General features: G+C 41.4%; 1 protein-coding gene across 9 annotated transcripts in view; it reads right to left on the bottom strand.

Annotated features, from left to right (window-relative positions):
• The window catches only part of utrn (utrophin), a 184,936-nt gene that overhangs the window by 141,897 nt on the left and 26,571 nt on the right, over positions 1-16,468 (bottom strand). For all 9 annotated transcript variants that reach the window (XM_044169396.1, XM_044169405.1, XM_044169399.1 and 6 more), the window contains 18 exons: positions 15,713-15,828; positions 14,888-15,054; positions 10,990-11,220; positions 9,309-9,490; positions 8,464-8,614; positions 8,086-8,205; positions 7,846-7,947; positions 7,203-7,310; positions 6,874-7,053; positions 6,001-6,164; positions 5,766-5,889; positions 5,578-5,665; positions 4,596-4,840; positions 3,718-3,886; positions 2,634-2,761; positions 717-854; positions 467-580; positions 62-217 (listed from right to left, as the gene is read on the bottom strand). In XM_044169396.1, coding sequence (XP_044025331.1) covers positions 62-217; positions 467-580; positions 717-854; positions 2,634-2,761; positions 3,718-3,886; positions 4,596-4,840; positions 5,578-5,665; positions 5,766-5,889; positions 6,001-6,164; positions 6,874-7,053; positions 7,203-7,310; positions 7,846-7,947; positions 8,086-8,205; positions 8,464-8,614; positions 9,309-9,490; positions 10,990-11,220; positions 14,888-15,054; positions 15,713-15,828 — 2,683 coding nt within the window. The remainder of the gene's footprint in view (positions 1-61; positions 218-466; positions 581-716; positions 855-2,633; positions 2,762-3,717; positions 3,887-4,595; positions 4,841-5,577; positions 5,666-5,765; positions 5,890-6,000; positions 6,165-6,873; positions 7,054-7,202; positions 7,311-7,845; positions 7,948-8,085; positions 8,206-8,463; positions 8,615-9,308; positions 9,491-10,989; positions 11,221-14,887; positions 15,055-15,712; positions 15,829-16,468) is intronic.

Raw genomic sequence — 16,468 nt, forward strand, 5'->3', positions numbered from 1 at the left:
TTATACATGAATTGCAGGACATAGCAGCACACAATGCTAACAGAGAAAAGTTTTTCCTCACCTGTTTGCTGAGCGTGTCCCATCTACCCCGGCACTCGTCCAACTTATCCTGCCCCCACTTGGCTAGTCCTGGGACTGCAGCCGCCTGTATAGCGCTCACATTCTCTCCCATCTGCTTCAATGAACCTTCCACTGACTCCATCTCATTCACATACTCCTTGTTAGCAGAAAGAGAAAGAAAGAAAGACAGATAAAGAATGATACTTTGCAGATATTAAAATCCAATTCAGTAATAATCAATTCAGGTGAAAAATGCAAAATCTATATTGCCATATGACTGCAGTCTTCACATAAACAACAGTAAAGGTAACTTTTAAGCAGTAAAGTCATGGTGTCTTCACCATTAGAATATCAAAATCTGTTAAAAAAATAACAACCAATGTTTTCATTTTTTGCATTGTCTAACCTTGCACTGGCTAAGCTCTTCCTGTAGACGCTCCTTGTCACCCAACCCGGTGGCATCACGAGACAACAGTTCCTCAACTGCATCCAACCAACGTTCCACTTCCACCAAACGCACCTAACATCAGCATTAAACCAATGTATTGAAAACGTTTAATTAAAATTAACAACATTCATATTTTAAAAAGGAAAGACAAAAAAACTTCGATGTGACACTTGTGGGCTTTCTATATCACTAATTACAGCTACTCTACCCGATTGTCCTTCATGCTACCCAGGATGCACTGCAGTGTGCCCAGCTCCTCACGGGCCCTGGAGGAGAGTTGACTCCATCTTTGTAGTTCTGCAGGATCGGAGGCTTGCTGTGTTTGCTCAATCTCTAGACACAGGCCCTGAGGTGAACAAGAGCTCAGGCTTAAAATGTCATGTCCAAGCTGTGTGTATAAGTAATGGGCAACCACGGAAACTCTTACTGCCTGTAAAAGGAATTTTCCATGGGAAATTTGAGTTTCCCACTTGTAATTACAACTTAGATGTTGACATGAATGCTACTTACAAGTTAGAAACTGGTAATTACAATAACTCTGATAAGACATGAATGCGACATAACAAATTTGTTTGTCTTGCCACCGTCAATCAGTGAAATAGTGTGAAACTGTCAACAGGAATGCGCATCGTATGACTGGTGTGCTCTGGGACCTACTCCTCAAAACATTGCTACAAAGCACTACTAGTGGTAAAAAATCTCTACAAGATACCTTTAATTATGAAAAAAAAATCATGAAAAGTACAAGATACAAAAAAAGTACATGATATGCAGGGATGTGACAACAATGTAGCACAAATCAAAGTGTTTGTACACTTAACTTCCTTGAACGCAGGTTAATACACACGGGTGATTAAATTGCTACTTTTATGATTAATTAATCATTTCATAAGCAATTCACATTTGTGTATAGTGAAAGATCCATTTAAACATGAAGAAACAATACCAAGCCAATCAGATGACTATCACCTTCTATCATTAGGCTAATTGCTAATAGGAATCAGAGATGCTGTCATGGGATTGTATGTGGCGGCTGTCAGGCTGACTGTTGAGAGGCTCCACACTGAGCTGTTAGGAGCTCCATGCTGCACGCATGGGCTCGCTGCCCAGAATGTACCAAGTCCCCGCCCCCTCCCCGGCGCCATGCCCTATCTAACAAGAGCATGGCCTGTACCACATTCCACCAAAGGATGGAGGAGGAGAGAAACTCACACACAGTAACACACACAAAACACAACAACACGTATCACAAAACTACATACCAAAACACACACACACACACACACCCTTTTCCTCCGACACAGAGGTTTGATACAGTGCAGAGGGAAGTGACTGGCTGATAAAGGGGCCTATTGTGTCCTAGAAAAGAAAAACTGACAGCAGACAGAGATTAACACTCACTCTGATATACGTACAAGCACATAGACACAGACACAAACAAAGCGACTGTTAAAAATGAAATCCTTTTAGCTGTGATACACATGTGATATCAGCTACTGCAGATAAACTGCAACAACCACAACTAATATGTTATTTTTTATTTTTCCATCATATGAGTTTGCAGTTGTGTCTGTCGTTTTCACTTCACACATCTTTATATAACCAGGAATGCCTTATTCGGATTGAAAGTCTTTCAGGGGGGTCTTAGCCAACCAATACAGACAGTAACATTGAGTTGCAGACTAACAACATAACATATACATACATATACAAAATATGTAACAAGATGAGAATTAAACAACAATATGGATAATAAAATCATAAATATAACTGCCGATACGAAAAATAGAAAAAGGAGTGAATCTGTTAGAACTGGAGATTTATATTCTGAAAGTTGAATAAATATCTTGGAGTAATAAGAATAACAGAAATATTGTATTGAGACAACCTAAAGTGGCACCACAAAGACATCTAAAATCATAAAATAAATAAAATTATTGTAATACTATCAAACAATAATTAATGAGACTTTGTGATCATACGTTGCGTGGTAACCTCCACCTAGAAGTTCATGTTTGTGGGTCCTGGTTATCTGTCCTTCTGGTAGTTATCAGCATATGTGTACTTGTATGTATGGTGGAAGCTTGGTTTTCACTCATGGTTTTCAAGATGATGCACTACTCACCTGTGCCCGCTCCACTGCCCCCTCAGCAGTAGGGATCTCTACTATTCCTTCTCTCAGAGTAGCCAGCCTGGTCTCTAGACCTTCCACTTGGCTCGGTACAATCTGGTTGGACTCAAGACTGACCAAAGCTGGAATAAGATGAGGAGGGGGAGATGTGTGGAGAATTGGGGAGAAAAAACAGTGTATGAAGTTAAGGTATCAAAACTTTTGCATCAGGTTTTCAACCACAAGGGGGCAGTGAGCTGGTTTGGGATATCCCCATCTGTGTATGTGTGTTTTCCAAGCTGCAAAAGAATCCCAGATGTTTGACAGTCTGTTTCCCAAAGTAAGTTTAGTTGTGCACATGTCAATCATGCCAGATTCATTTCAAAAATACACGTTGAGAGGCCCCAGCGAGAGGCAAACTGCCTTCAAACAGAAACAAAATGGTTTTCCTTGGCTCTCATCCAAATCTTCACGATCATAAAAGCCCAAGAAGACGGACATGCGCGCACACACACACACACACACCTATGGTCAGGAGCAGACAAGAGCATTCAAGTCTCCCTTTACAGACTTGTTTTTGGCCAAGAGTGCACGTAAATTCCAGAGGTAAAACGGTGACTGATTTTTAGGACTGCTCCAGGTTCAAGTCACATCCTCAAGTAGAGATGGTGCTGGCACAGAGGTATGATCTTACACTTAATCGCTCACGTAAACACTCACGCATCTGTGAGCTTTTGGAGGCCGTATAAGGGCATCATCTATTACTTGTGGCTAGCCAAGGTTTCATATAAAAACTGATGTCAAATTTACACAACCCTGTGGGACTGAGCTCTGCTGATCTTAGCTATCACTCTTTCAGTCTACCTATAAACCTGAAAGCTTTGAGCCAAGAGCAAGGAGAGAAAAATGGGTCTTTGTTTTAAGGTAGGCTTAAATCTCCTGTCCTGAAGGTCTGTGAAATAGGAGGATGCCTCAAGGCTGTCAGCTCCCTTGAATAGCATATGGTACTGTTAATACAGAGAAATCTGCTCAGAGTTTTGGAACAGGTTTCCTCTGCACTGATTAAATTAATTATTCTGATATAGTTCAGCAAAAGTACCTTTGTTAACCTCCTGCTCTCTGCTCTGTAGCCGCTGCAGTGTGGAGGCGTGATGTGCTGATACTAACACCATGTTGTCTTTCAAAGAGGGCATAGCTCCCAGTGACCCCGCCTCTGCAGAAAGCTGCTCCAATCGCAGACTCAAGGCAGTGACCTGGACAAATCGGGACTGAAGAACAACAAGAGGTAGACAAAAGTTTATTAATTTGTATGAAATAAGGAGTTATCATGTGTGTGTTACTTTTGATTGCTCCTCCAAGTGGAGAATTGTTCAAGGATAATTCAGCAGGGAAAATTGTTGTTGTTTCTTTACATCTACACAGAAATTTACATTTTATAAACTTGGCTCAAGATAAGTTTATTCACTTGACTTAGAAATAAGACAGCAACACCTGAATAACTATGTTTGATGAACAGACCTGACAACAGAAAGTTACAGCTTCTATGATGAGTGGTTTTCTTGAACATTACATTAACTTCTGTTTTTAATGATCAATGGTGGGAAACCTGCAACAATTCACAAGTTACTTGATGGAGTCATGCTTTACACTGACAGACTTTCCCTCCCTGCTCGTGAATTTGAGACATGAATTCGTCTCAAATTCTTAACTCCACACTTCAGGAAACACCAGGATAGGTTTAATCCATCTTACTCTGCACACCTTTCACTGACTTCACAAGCATTTGAGGCACCTTGTTACTTATTTTCTATCTCTGTTTTGCCCTCATGGTTGTTTTGATCTATGATGTTTTAAAGTGTTTCATCTCTGCTGTGAAAACCGAAATATTTATGAAATAACTGCAACTTCATGAGCTGAACTGAAGAAGATTGACGAAAGGGTTAGAGGTGAAATTCAGGTCAGGGCGATGACTATTACCTGACATTCTCCACTCAGGCTTCTGAGCTCGGCCTCGTTGCACTTTTCTACGGCCGAAGTTGAGTCCAGCCAACCATCCTGTTCCTCCAAGGCTTGGTCCAGGTCTGCCAGCTCTGCAGACACCGCTCTGACCCGGCTTTGAGTTTGAACTCGCTCACTGGCTGCCTGCAGCTCCCTCGCACAAACATCCCACTCGGTTTGCATCAGGTCTATGTCTGCCCTCACCGGGTCCACACACACTCCCTCTACAGAGAGACACACAGAAGCCAATAGATATAAAGGCTCACATCAAATGCACGAAACAAATAATTAATTAGACTTTAAAAAGATTTTTACATCATTCAGTCTGAATGTGTAACAGCCTGTGTTTCTGGTGGGAGAAAGAGACCCTAGCGAGGGTCAAACGTTGGAAAACAGACAATACAGATGAGAGAAAAGCAGATATGAAGGAATAAAACAAGTTTACATCAATGGAAAGTTTGATGTTTAACAAATCTACTCCAACTTAGCAGTGCTGCTCCACTACCCCTCACTGCCTCCAGAACAGTGTAAACACATAAAAATCGTGAGTGCCTTTTCATTTCAATGAGCAGTTATATGAAGTCAGCAACCCTGCAGGCTGACAGATTTTTACCACTCTGTCCACAAACACACACACACACCCACACAAACACACGTTCCGATTACTGGCATCTAAAACCAAATGACAATAAAAAATGTAGGCTTGTAAATACCCAGAAAATACCAAGCATCTGTGAAGAAGTAGTAAAACCTTACGTGACGAACACAATTTAACAGGGAAATGGAAGATCTCTGTTAGAGCCAGTAGTCGTGAGAAGGAAAGGATATTTATGAGCCACTATCTTAGCACGTTTGACAAAACTTGGATGGATTTGTTTAAAATAAGCATTTGGTTTATTGTGTATAATAATGTCCCACTTCTGTGTCAATGAGCAAGGACAATCTCCTCTGTCCTTCATACCTCTCTCCAGCTGGTCCATCAAGCCCCGTCCCTCCTGGATCACTTGACTAACTGTGGATTCCTTTGTGGTGAGGTCCAACTCCAAACCCTGCAGTGATTGGTTACACATTTAACATTTAAGATTTTCAAAACGTATGCTCTAACTTTAATTTGAAATTGTTCTTAAGCCATATCATTAGCAGGTTTACCTTTAGTTGTTCCTGCAGATCTGGTGTGTCAGGTGTGGTCTCAGGGTGTATGGAGGCCAGCGCCTGAGCGGACGTCTTCCATCTTTTAATCCAGCTCAGGAGGTCAGAAAGCTTATTTTCAAACCTGCAGAACACAGAACACAATGTGTGCATCGGTGTGTGTTTATGTGTCTTTTATTCTTACGCTTTTCTGGCAAGGGAGGTATAGTCTGTCCGTGTGTGTCCCACTTCTTACATTCGTCTAACTTCTGCATCTGTCTCCACCAGTCGTTTCTTAGGGGGAGCAGGTGGGGCCAACTCCTGGTCAGCAATCGAAGCAGACGTGGCTACAGCAACTGTATCCACGACAACCTGCTCTTCCACCTGAGTCATCCCAGCGTCCGCCACAGCTTCCATTACCTTAGCAGTGAGTTAGTGCATCAGTGAGAATGGGACATAATCAACCACACTCACCAAGTCACAACCAAACAAGTTGCGACCAAGGCATTTTCATTTAAAACTACAGATAAAAATATAGTTGTTTGTACCCTACTAGCCTTCATACACATTAACATTGCAGTGTGACATTAAAATTATCCCATACACTTCACTGTCATTTTAAACAGAAATTGCATTTTGCACTCAAAATCAAAGATTTTACATCCAAAACACTGGTTTTTGTAATTTATTATTCATGTCACGTAACCTAACTTAAATTACTGCTTTGGATATAATAGAGAGGCAGGATGATTTTTATGTTATCATTTTCCCCATGTCTTCAATGAACCTCCTTCCCTTTTTGTCCTTCATCGCAAGATCCAGTCATCCGGCTGGTGCAGCAGTCTTTCTTTACAAAGTAGGTTGAGCTATTTTTTGTAAGTAACTATAGTTGAAGTATCTTTTTCAGGGGAGCTTTTTGTACTTTATCTTCTTCCAAGGTGTTCCAAGTACAGTGGTCAGCTGGAAAGGTAAACTTTTAAAAAGGGCTTCCCCAACACTGACCACTGCATGTTTAACTGTAGCACCTGCTGGATTTTTCTGGCTAAGCAGCCATGTGCTTTTTGCCACAGCAACGTCTCAAGACAAAGTTGCATGCAAAGAATGGGCAAAAACACACACACACACACACCTGGAAGGAGCAATCCTCCAGCTTCTGCACCAGGTTGTCCCATCTATGTGCCAGCTCCTCTGTGTCTGCCTCAATCTTGGCTCCCGCCTCGGGGCTCCGCAGTAGCGATATCACATCCTGTCCTGCATCAGACAGCTGGTCGAGAGTCCTCCTCTTCTTTTCCATGTCTTCTTTTAAAATCTAAAGGATTGAATGACAACAAAAAAAAAATCAAAGGCTACACTAAAGATGGAAGCCTCATTAGAAAAGTTCACAAATTAAAGTTAGTTAGATGTTAAAGTATCTGCTGTGACAGCATGCCAACTACAAAGACTTGGCAGACTACTTACTGCTAATCGGCGCACATTAGTATTCATTTCACTTGGGTCCTTAAAGTTGCTGGTCTGTACTTCACTCAAGGCCTCCTCTTTTTCTGCCAACCACTCTCTAAACAAACTCTACAGAAAAAAAGCATAAATTTAAATTACTTAGCAAACAATACAAACAGAGTCTTGATGTGAGCCTCGTTAACATGTGTAAAACGTTTTGAGTTCTGATTTCAGCAACCAGGTCAATACCTAAATTCAAAGTCAGACACATTTCCAACTCAAACAACAGTGTGTTCTGGGTTACATGAGAATTGCAGGATGAAGAACATAAAGTTTTGATGTAAAAGTTTCTGTTAAATTAAAAATAATGGATCTGAGAGACTGAAAGATTCACTGTGAACTGAAGGATTTAAGTTAACTTCACGGAGTGAAGGACTGAGCACTAAACAATGGCATTCACTTGCAAAACTGAGCTGTTTTGAAGATTTAAATGACACTGAGGTTTTTTGGTCATCTCAATATAGCTCAATGGATGAGGAATAGATGAGGAGAAAGTGTTCAAGTGGTCCATTATAATTGATTATTTAATTAGAAGAAGGGAAGGAAGACAGTGCACATGTATGGTCCTGTATGTGTAAGGGGGAGAGCATGCTAAATGTCCTACCTGGTCCGATAGAAGCTGTTGCCACACCATGAAGACTTCCTGCAGCTTGTGCCACCTCTCCTCAGTCCAGCGACACACAGCCGCCCAGCGCTCACCCAAAGACTTGAATGCAGGATAAAGACAAACATTAATACAAACATGGATGATCTCAGAAACAGAATGTAAAGCAGAGTTATTGCATGAACTGGCCACGGATATTAGCTAAACAAATTCACAAAGACTATCAGGCTGACAACTTACTTGTAGTTGGTCCTCCAAGGCAGCGGTGGCACTCTCACCGCTGTTCTCATCTACCACGACGACCATGTGTGTTAGAGAATTGACCTTCACCTGTTCCGCCTCCAGGTCATTCTGAAGCTCCTGAATGGAAACGCAAATAGTGAATTCAGCACGATCACATATTACCCATTAACAGAGCTGGCAGAGGAACTGCTCAGCTTTATGGTGACACCATGGAGAGGAAAGTGCATGAAAAGACAGGATCAAACATGTAACAGAGCGATCACAAGACTTGATGATCAAGATTTTTTTAATATTGTACTTGATCCTGTCCACGGTAAATCAATTACCCGCTCTTCATTGACTAGATTCATTGCGAGATAAAACATTTGAATTTACTTTGTGCTGCTCTATCTGTTCTTTGTAGATCTCCACGTCTTTAGCTGCAGTTTCTGTCTCTATCTTTCTGATTCGCTCCTCTGTCTGCGTCAGCCAATCAGAAAGTTGCTGTAGCTGCTGCTGCTGAAGCTCCATCAGGACTTCATGGAGCCTAGAGAGAGAGAGAGACAGTGAGGTGAGCGTATAGAGGTAGAAAGGACATGAAAGCTATCAGTTTAATAAACCTTAAGGTGAAACTGCCTGTTCAGCTGGTTATTTAACTGCCTCACAGTAGCACAAACACTAGAATGAGCGACTCTCTATTCAGACTCCACGGACAATGAGTCATGGCACATGCAAGCACATATACTTTAAAATCAGGGTCAACAAATGCTCTGGCAGACATCATGAATACGATTTATGAACAACTGTGTTGATATATATATGTGTGTGTGTGTTTGTGTATGTGTGTATGTGTCTAAAGCATCATAAACCTTGATAACACAGATTGAGCATCAGACTTGTTAGGCCTTGGAGGGCTCAAGGCATATCAGGTGTCACCTTCACACAGCTTGTAGCCTTGTGCATTCTTCACAGGAAAAACTCATAAAGATCTGAGGTCAACAGTGACACTGAGAGAAAAATGACCTCCACTGGACAATTTGTGGCTCATGATGTGATGGCACTGCACACTACACTGTTACTAGTTTTAAGCCTTATTTGTCTTTTTAAAAAATTATCATTCCACTAGTTTCCGACATATAAACTAAAATCATCTGATATTTGCCATTCGCAAATAAACAACAGCAAAAGATACTGCAATACCTCTACAGAACTAAACCAGGTGTATATGTATGTGTATCTACCTGGCCTGGCGGTCCATGCTGGCCACTCGGAGGCTCTCCCAGCGGGAGTTGAGGAGGCTCATCTGCTCCCGGATTTCATCTTCTTCCTCCTCTGTCAGGTTGCCCTGGGCAATCAGTTGGTTACCCGCTTGGAGAACATTACCCACACTGCTCTGGTGCGCTGTCAGCTCCATCATAAAGGCCTTTTGGGGGAGGACGGGTAAACACTTATGATAAAAAATGTACTGCAAATCTCTGACTCTGAAACAGTTTCAATTTGAAATGTTGGTCTTCCAGACAAGCTGTAGGCTAGAAACAAAACAGCCCTGGAACAAATTACAGAATAATAAACTTAAAGAAAGATAGCCACTATCTCCATACAAATTATGTTCAATAAAGGAGACAGTGTATAGACACAAACCCTTAAATTATCCAGATTAAGTCTAAAATGGCAGCCTAACATTGTTTATATAATCTGAGGCTCCATGCTGGCCCTTGGCACTCTCATACTAACATCTGGATATGTTTCGATCCCTACCCTTAAACTTCATTTGGTACAACACTTAATAATGCCCTGCAGATGCATTGGGCATCACCTCTGCACTCTTGTATTCACGAGTGTTGCTGTAGCAACAGTCAGACTGAAACTTCACAAACTGAAGACCAGACTGTCAAGTAGCCAACTGAGGCCAATTGCAAAACAGAAGAGGAAGGAGAAAATGCTTCAAGGAGAAATACAAGAGCAGCTTTGAAGGAGTTTGGTTGCTTCTTAACTCTTTAGAAGAGCTGGGGGGTTTTTTGCTGGTTCTTGTTATGATCACTATGAAGACCAATGAATTGAGTTATTGTCTGTTTTCCGTGAGCTCTCTGGATGAGTAAGCATTTTTGTCTGCACCTCTGAGCACATTGTTTTTGATGAGGCTTTGCTGGAGAAGCTGGAGTAAGTATGTGAACAACAAGGCCGAAACAAACTGGATTGATTTTTTAGACCTCCTGAAAAGCCTGGCTGTTAAAGAGGCTTTGGTCCTTGTTGCTTTCAGTCTCACTACCAGCTTTCTGCTTTGACCTGGATTCTAGACATTAGACTTCACAGATATTCAGATTTCAGCCAAGAGAATCCTGCCAAAGCCCCTTTGCACACATGCACAGACACAAACCCCAAACTATACCTCCTCAAGCAAGCAAGTAAGCTCTGGGCCAAGGCACCATTGGGTGCTGTGCACCACTGTTCTCAGCAGAATTCCTGGCATTCCCAACATGTACGGAGCATGTATTGTTGGCTGTGGGAGGCCTCTATCTCGAGGACACTATCTTCAGTCTAAACAATGGAGTGACAGTTCTTACACAAAAAACTGGTGTGCATGTCAAACAAATAACATATAAGTATATCATCATTTGTCTTAAAAATTTGGTCTCTTAATGTGATGTCTCATTCTACACTGATGTATACTGTTTATCCATTCAGGAAAAGGCTAACTGAGCATCTAGTTTTGAAGATTTTAGAGAATTATGGACTGTTCATCTACTAACCTTTAAGAAACACCACACAATTCATCATTTTGTCACATTTTTACAGTGTTGGAAATCTCAAGATACATAAACATAAATAAATAAATAACACAGTTGTTTGCACCTCTGTCTACATGTGCGTGCACGTTTACACTTCTGCAAGCCTTAAGCCAACCTGCAGGTCTCCTCCTACCTCATGTGTGTGAAACTGCTCTTTGACTTCTTCCACATCGTCCGATACTTCGTCCTGAATCTGTAGAGCATCTTCGGCAGACAGCAGCCAGGTCAGTACCTCCTCCAGCGTGGTCTGGTAGCTGTCCAGGTCCACTTCCAGCTGGCTGTCCTCCATCTCCCCCTCTGTCTCCGTCAGGGTGCTGGGGGTCTCAGGCCGGGGGCTGCTGCCTGCTTCCTCCATCTGCACATTCTGACAAACATGAGGCAGGGGATAAAGGTACAGGTTGATCAAATTATAGACATGTGTTTACATAAGGGGTTATCATTACTGTATTAATGGTAAAATATTACTAAAAGTAAGTACAGTACTAGGACTAACATTGACAGATAGCATGGAACAGGAGGAATGTAGCCTTTTATTTTTAATGTCATTATACAGTCTATTTTCTTTAAACTGAAAAGAAAACAAGAAAAAGTTTTTGCTTTCCTGATATGTCACATTCACATGGCCACATTAAAACTCAAACACAAAACTGAAAAGCTAAAGCTCTCAGGACAATGATGTCTATGAAACACAGCCATGCCCAAAACCTCCATTTGTCCTTTACTCTGATTTTCATCTGTGCACATCAGTTGGTGAGTTTTAAAATAGAACCAGACATCTAGGAGGGGCCTGTCCCACTCTGGAGCATGCAGAGCGACCTGCCTTGCTCAGTTAAGGAAAAAAACAACAACTGCAGGCTTATTATGGGATGCTGGGAGGTGCCCCTGGCATGCTGGGCAGGTCAATCCTCATTCTAGGAATAGCAGTAAGTTTGAAACACAGAGGTATCCTGGGTAAAGCTTGGCGTACAGTCAGAGAGATGGATGGTGCAGCCTCAAAGAAGAAATAGCTTGAGAATTGCTTTAAGGAGAAGAGGGAAAACATGTTTCAATGTAACACACTTTATGCAATTTAAAACTAAACAACACTCCAGATGTAAGTAGAAAGATAACTTTGTTGTATAATGACAGTAGTCTTGTCACTGCGGTGTCTTTCAACAACTTCTCTGAATACGTTCCTAAAACTAACACCACAAAAGAGGCAGTTAATTTATATTTTCAACACAGTCTCAATTATGAATTTCCTTAAATACAGGGTTATTACAGACTATGTAAACATGTGACGCCCTTTGTAGACAACAGCATTAACAAATTATTCCAAGCTTCCATTTTTCTTAAGGAAATGTAGGAAAAAACTCAAAAGAGCTCAACAAATCTGGCTGGAGCTGAAATAGGACGGGAGAAAAAGTCTTTGCAGCAGCAGCCATGCCAAGTCAAAGATGACAGAAATGCAAATGGGTGAGTAGGGTCTGGTACAGTAACAAGTCAAATGGACCTTTGTTTTCCAGACTGAAATTACACAGCAGTAATGTCTGTGTAGCAAACTCAGGAAAAGGTCACCTGCTGAAAATATTCAATGACCTTTTGGATATTTTGGAGTAAGTCACAAAAATACTGTAAGCCCTTATGTTAGACCAGTGTAGGCTGGCAGAGACAGAGCAACAAGGAGAGAAAGAAAGATATGGGGGGGGGGGGGGGGCAACTGCAGCCTTGGTCTATTTATTGACTTGAATGGCTGTAAAATAGCTGTGGTCTGGCTCAACACTTTATTATCACCAGATGATATACTCAACTCAATCCCTGCATTCATCACTTTTGCTGTTGTGATTTTGAAGCATGTAATGCATCATCATGCATACGCCAGTCAGTGATATTCCAACTTTATAGACAGTTATGCAATAAAATTTAATTAGATCTCAGGCCAAAGTTGTCGTCAATATTGAAAACAATCATTATCTAAATCAACATTAAGAACTCCACAACAATATCATGAACCAATATTATGAATCTAAAACTAAGAGGGGAACCAAACACAGTCATCAAAAACAAAGAGCCTTTATTTTCCCTCCACTCAGTCTCACTACCAGCAGCATTACGCATCACTTCCTATGAGAAGGGGAAGTGTGCCAGGAAAGTAAACCCCTTGTTGGACCAATCAGAGCACTATTTAAAAAGACTTTTCCAGCACTCGTTCCAGGATGTGTGAAGTATGTGCCCATGGGCAATAAAAACTTAAGAGATGGTATTGGGATTTTCTGACTTCTGACTAAAAACCTCTGAAACGAGATGCCCGAGGGATGTATGAGATTGAAAGAAAAGAGCACAGCAGGCTGGGAGGGACTAAACATTTAACAAAACTACTCTAATCAAGTTGAACAAATGACATTTTTGGAGGGATGCAGCTTTTCTAGTTGAAAAGATTGAATCAAGTTGTACAAATAACACACTCTGAAATGCTCACAGATGTTAAACATTGAACACTATCAGTATGTGCAAGTCACCTGACCCTAACCCACCAGCACACAAACATCTTTAATGCTCAAATAACCTTCCCTGTCAACGCACACACTCCCAATCTCACCAATTTATTCCCTCATTTCCTTCCATCCCTTTACAGCTCTGTTTCCAGCAGCATGCAGCTCGTTCTGTTGGCTAATGTCAGAAGAGTGAGTCATGGCTCTCCTCCCTATTTGCCTGCGCCTGCTGTGCTTTTCATGAGCATTGCTGGAGAGATTGAAGGAGATGGCTTTTTCAGAGTAGGAGTGACTCATTCTAGCTGGCAACTTACAAAGAGACACTTCACAATATTCCTTATACTTGCACATAACAGAGTCTGTGGCCTTCAAACTGAATGTTATCAGAAACACAACACAGCAGCAAAGGTCGAAGCAGTTATGGGTTTAAATTTTTTGCAACTCCAGCTTTTCAGTTGTTGAAGCTGAAGTTCAGGAGCTGAACTGTCATCTCTCCACTCATAGAAAATTAGAAAGAGATAATGGTTTGTCTACACCGGCACAGTGTACACTACTGAAATAACTGAACCATGGGGAATGAGGAGGTTGTTTGTTTTTTTTAAGGGGTGTATCAGTACACATATTTATCATGAACAGTTCGGTGTAGGACATTCACTTAGTTTATTTCAATTCGGTATGCTCTATGAACAAAATAGTTACAGAACACACAATTAAAAAATAACTTCCCATATCATTTAGATCCCCTGTTCGGGTGAATTCCTGTTAAACTATAGCAAAATGGCTAAAACTGACTGAGGTGAAGTCCTTCTTCTCTGCAGATTCAAAACAGGCCAAATGCTATAATAGTTTTTATCTCTGCAGATATGACACGATACTCAGAAAACACAAAATGCATTAGTTAGTTATAATCTTCTTCATATGCTCATATGAGTGCAAGGTTCTATAACTATGTCAAAGAAATGCTGTAATATTGCCTTTTTTTCTTTCAGATTGCTTGGTGACCAATGCACACAATGTTTTTGTGCCTTAACTCTTACAGTACAAATTATGGCTAATGGCCAAGTGTTTAGATGTTCTAAATTAATGGAATGAAATTCTGTCTTGTGTTTTTCTCATTGTGCCAAAAACATACTGAAGCGTGACCTAGGTTTGGAATTGCATCTGGTTCCAAATTTTATTAGAACCAGCTATTTGTTAAGAAACAAGCTTTTTGATTCTAGTTATAAATTCCTGCAGTTTGGACTTACCGTGCTTCTGTCTACATTGCTGGTTACCAGCTGTGGATTTTTAAAGTTTGCACATAAAAGAGCACCTTGGATTCCTTGAAAAACAGATGTAGCCATAGACTCCAGTGAGCATCTTTTGTGTTAGCAGTATAAAAGGTTGTGAGAATAGTACAGTGACTCTCCCCTTAGTCTAAACCCACGTGTCCTTCCCACTTTGCCCCAATATCATAATTCAGAAAAGCCTGAGCTGTTAGTGTCTGCCTGCTTGTCTCGTGCCCTCCTGTATCATATCGCATGAAGTACAAACTGTAACCTACTGTGTTGTACATTTTACCTGAGCACTGAGGCCTGGACCTGAGTCCTCAGACTCCACTTTGTATTTGCGTGGCAGGGTCTCCACTTCTCTGATAGCCTCCATGCTCACGTCTCTGGGCAGCACAGCGAACAGTGATGTTACGTACATGATGATGGACTTCTTATCTGGTAACTGCACTGCCACATCTGACAGAGAAGGGGGGCAAGACGGTGGGAGGGAGGTGGATGCAGGGCAGAAAGATCAAAGATACAAATTAAGCATGAGAAGCAGGAGGGAGAGAGTGGAGGTGAAAATTGCATGAGGAGAAAAGCAGCATGGAAGATGGAGTGAGATAGTAGTTAAGGGTGACAGGAGGAGATTAGATGGGAAGGAAGGTGAGAGGGGAGAGGAAAAGGCAGGTTAAAGCAAATTGTACTGATTACAAATGGCTTTGACACAGGTCAGGTGTGACTGCCCCTCGGTCATGACATAATAAAAAGTGTCTGAATATAGATAGCTGAACAACATGCACACTGAGCATCTACAGGTGCTACATTAAAAACTAGAAAAACATTCTAAGCAAACACAGCTTCTTACAAATCTTCATCCAAAGACAACACCAAGGTATTTGCTCCACCGTGAGTTTATCCAACTGGCAGGACATGAAGGGAGGCTTTGTGAACATTGACTATGTTTAATATGTTGGTATTTTGGACAGTAAAATGTATCTCATATCCAACTTTTATTTTTCGGACTACTATAAAAGGAAGTTGATAGGTGCCTTTTCTTTAGTTCTTTTTGCCCATATAAATACAGTTGAACTATGTGTACAATGTGGGAAAGTGTTTAAAAAAATGCCAGTACCTTCGGGATCCAGTAGCCTCTCAATAGCCAGCTGGTCTTTGGCTACAGTGAAGGCATGCTCCAGTCTCTCCACAGGGCTCAGTTTGACCACCTGATCCCAGCTGAATGCATTCGGCCTGAAGACAGACAGATGTGGCAATGAGAGCGGCAACATGGAGACAGTAACATTCAGGATTTACAGTATTAAGGTTACAGTCTCAGATAATTCAGAATCCACATATAGCTGCATAAATGTACGCATTTCTCAAAGCGCTGGTGCGATTGGAGTGAAGGTGAATCTGAAACACTGATAAACTTTTTACCTTATTGGTTTTTAAGAACACAGCTTCTGTTTGAAATACACTTGTGTAAAAATTGTGTTCTGTACATACTAACAATATGATAATTCAGAGCGTGGAGGTTTCTAGATTAATTTTTTGGACAAAATGTGGCCTCCGTACAGAAAAGACTCTTCCCTTAGTGGTGCAGGGGAGACTTGTATTGAGGCCAGTTGGGTGCGGAATGTGTGTGTTCAGTTATCCACCTAAATCCTGGCCCAGGTTTAAACCAACACTGGCCTTTCTCACAGCTCACAGGCCTGTGTGTGTGAGTGTGTGTGCATGTCACTAGTAAGGACAAGAGGTTACAGAAAGGAGGAGGGGGGGAACACCCCTGATGTTTCTCTTGCTCTCTTTCTTTCACACACAACAGCTTACACACACACACACACACACACACACACCAAGCGTGTGCAAACAGTGACGTGGCAGGCGTAAA

Source organism: Siniperca chuatsi, linkage group LG16 (genome assembly GCF_020085105.1).
Source record: "Siniperca chuatsi isolate FFG_IHB_CAS linkage group LG16, ASM2008510v1, whole genome shotgun sequence".
NCBI lineage: Eukaryota > Metazoa > Chordata > Actinopteri > Centrarchiformes > Sinipercidae > Siniperca > Siniperca chuatsi.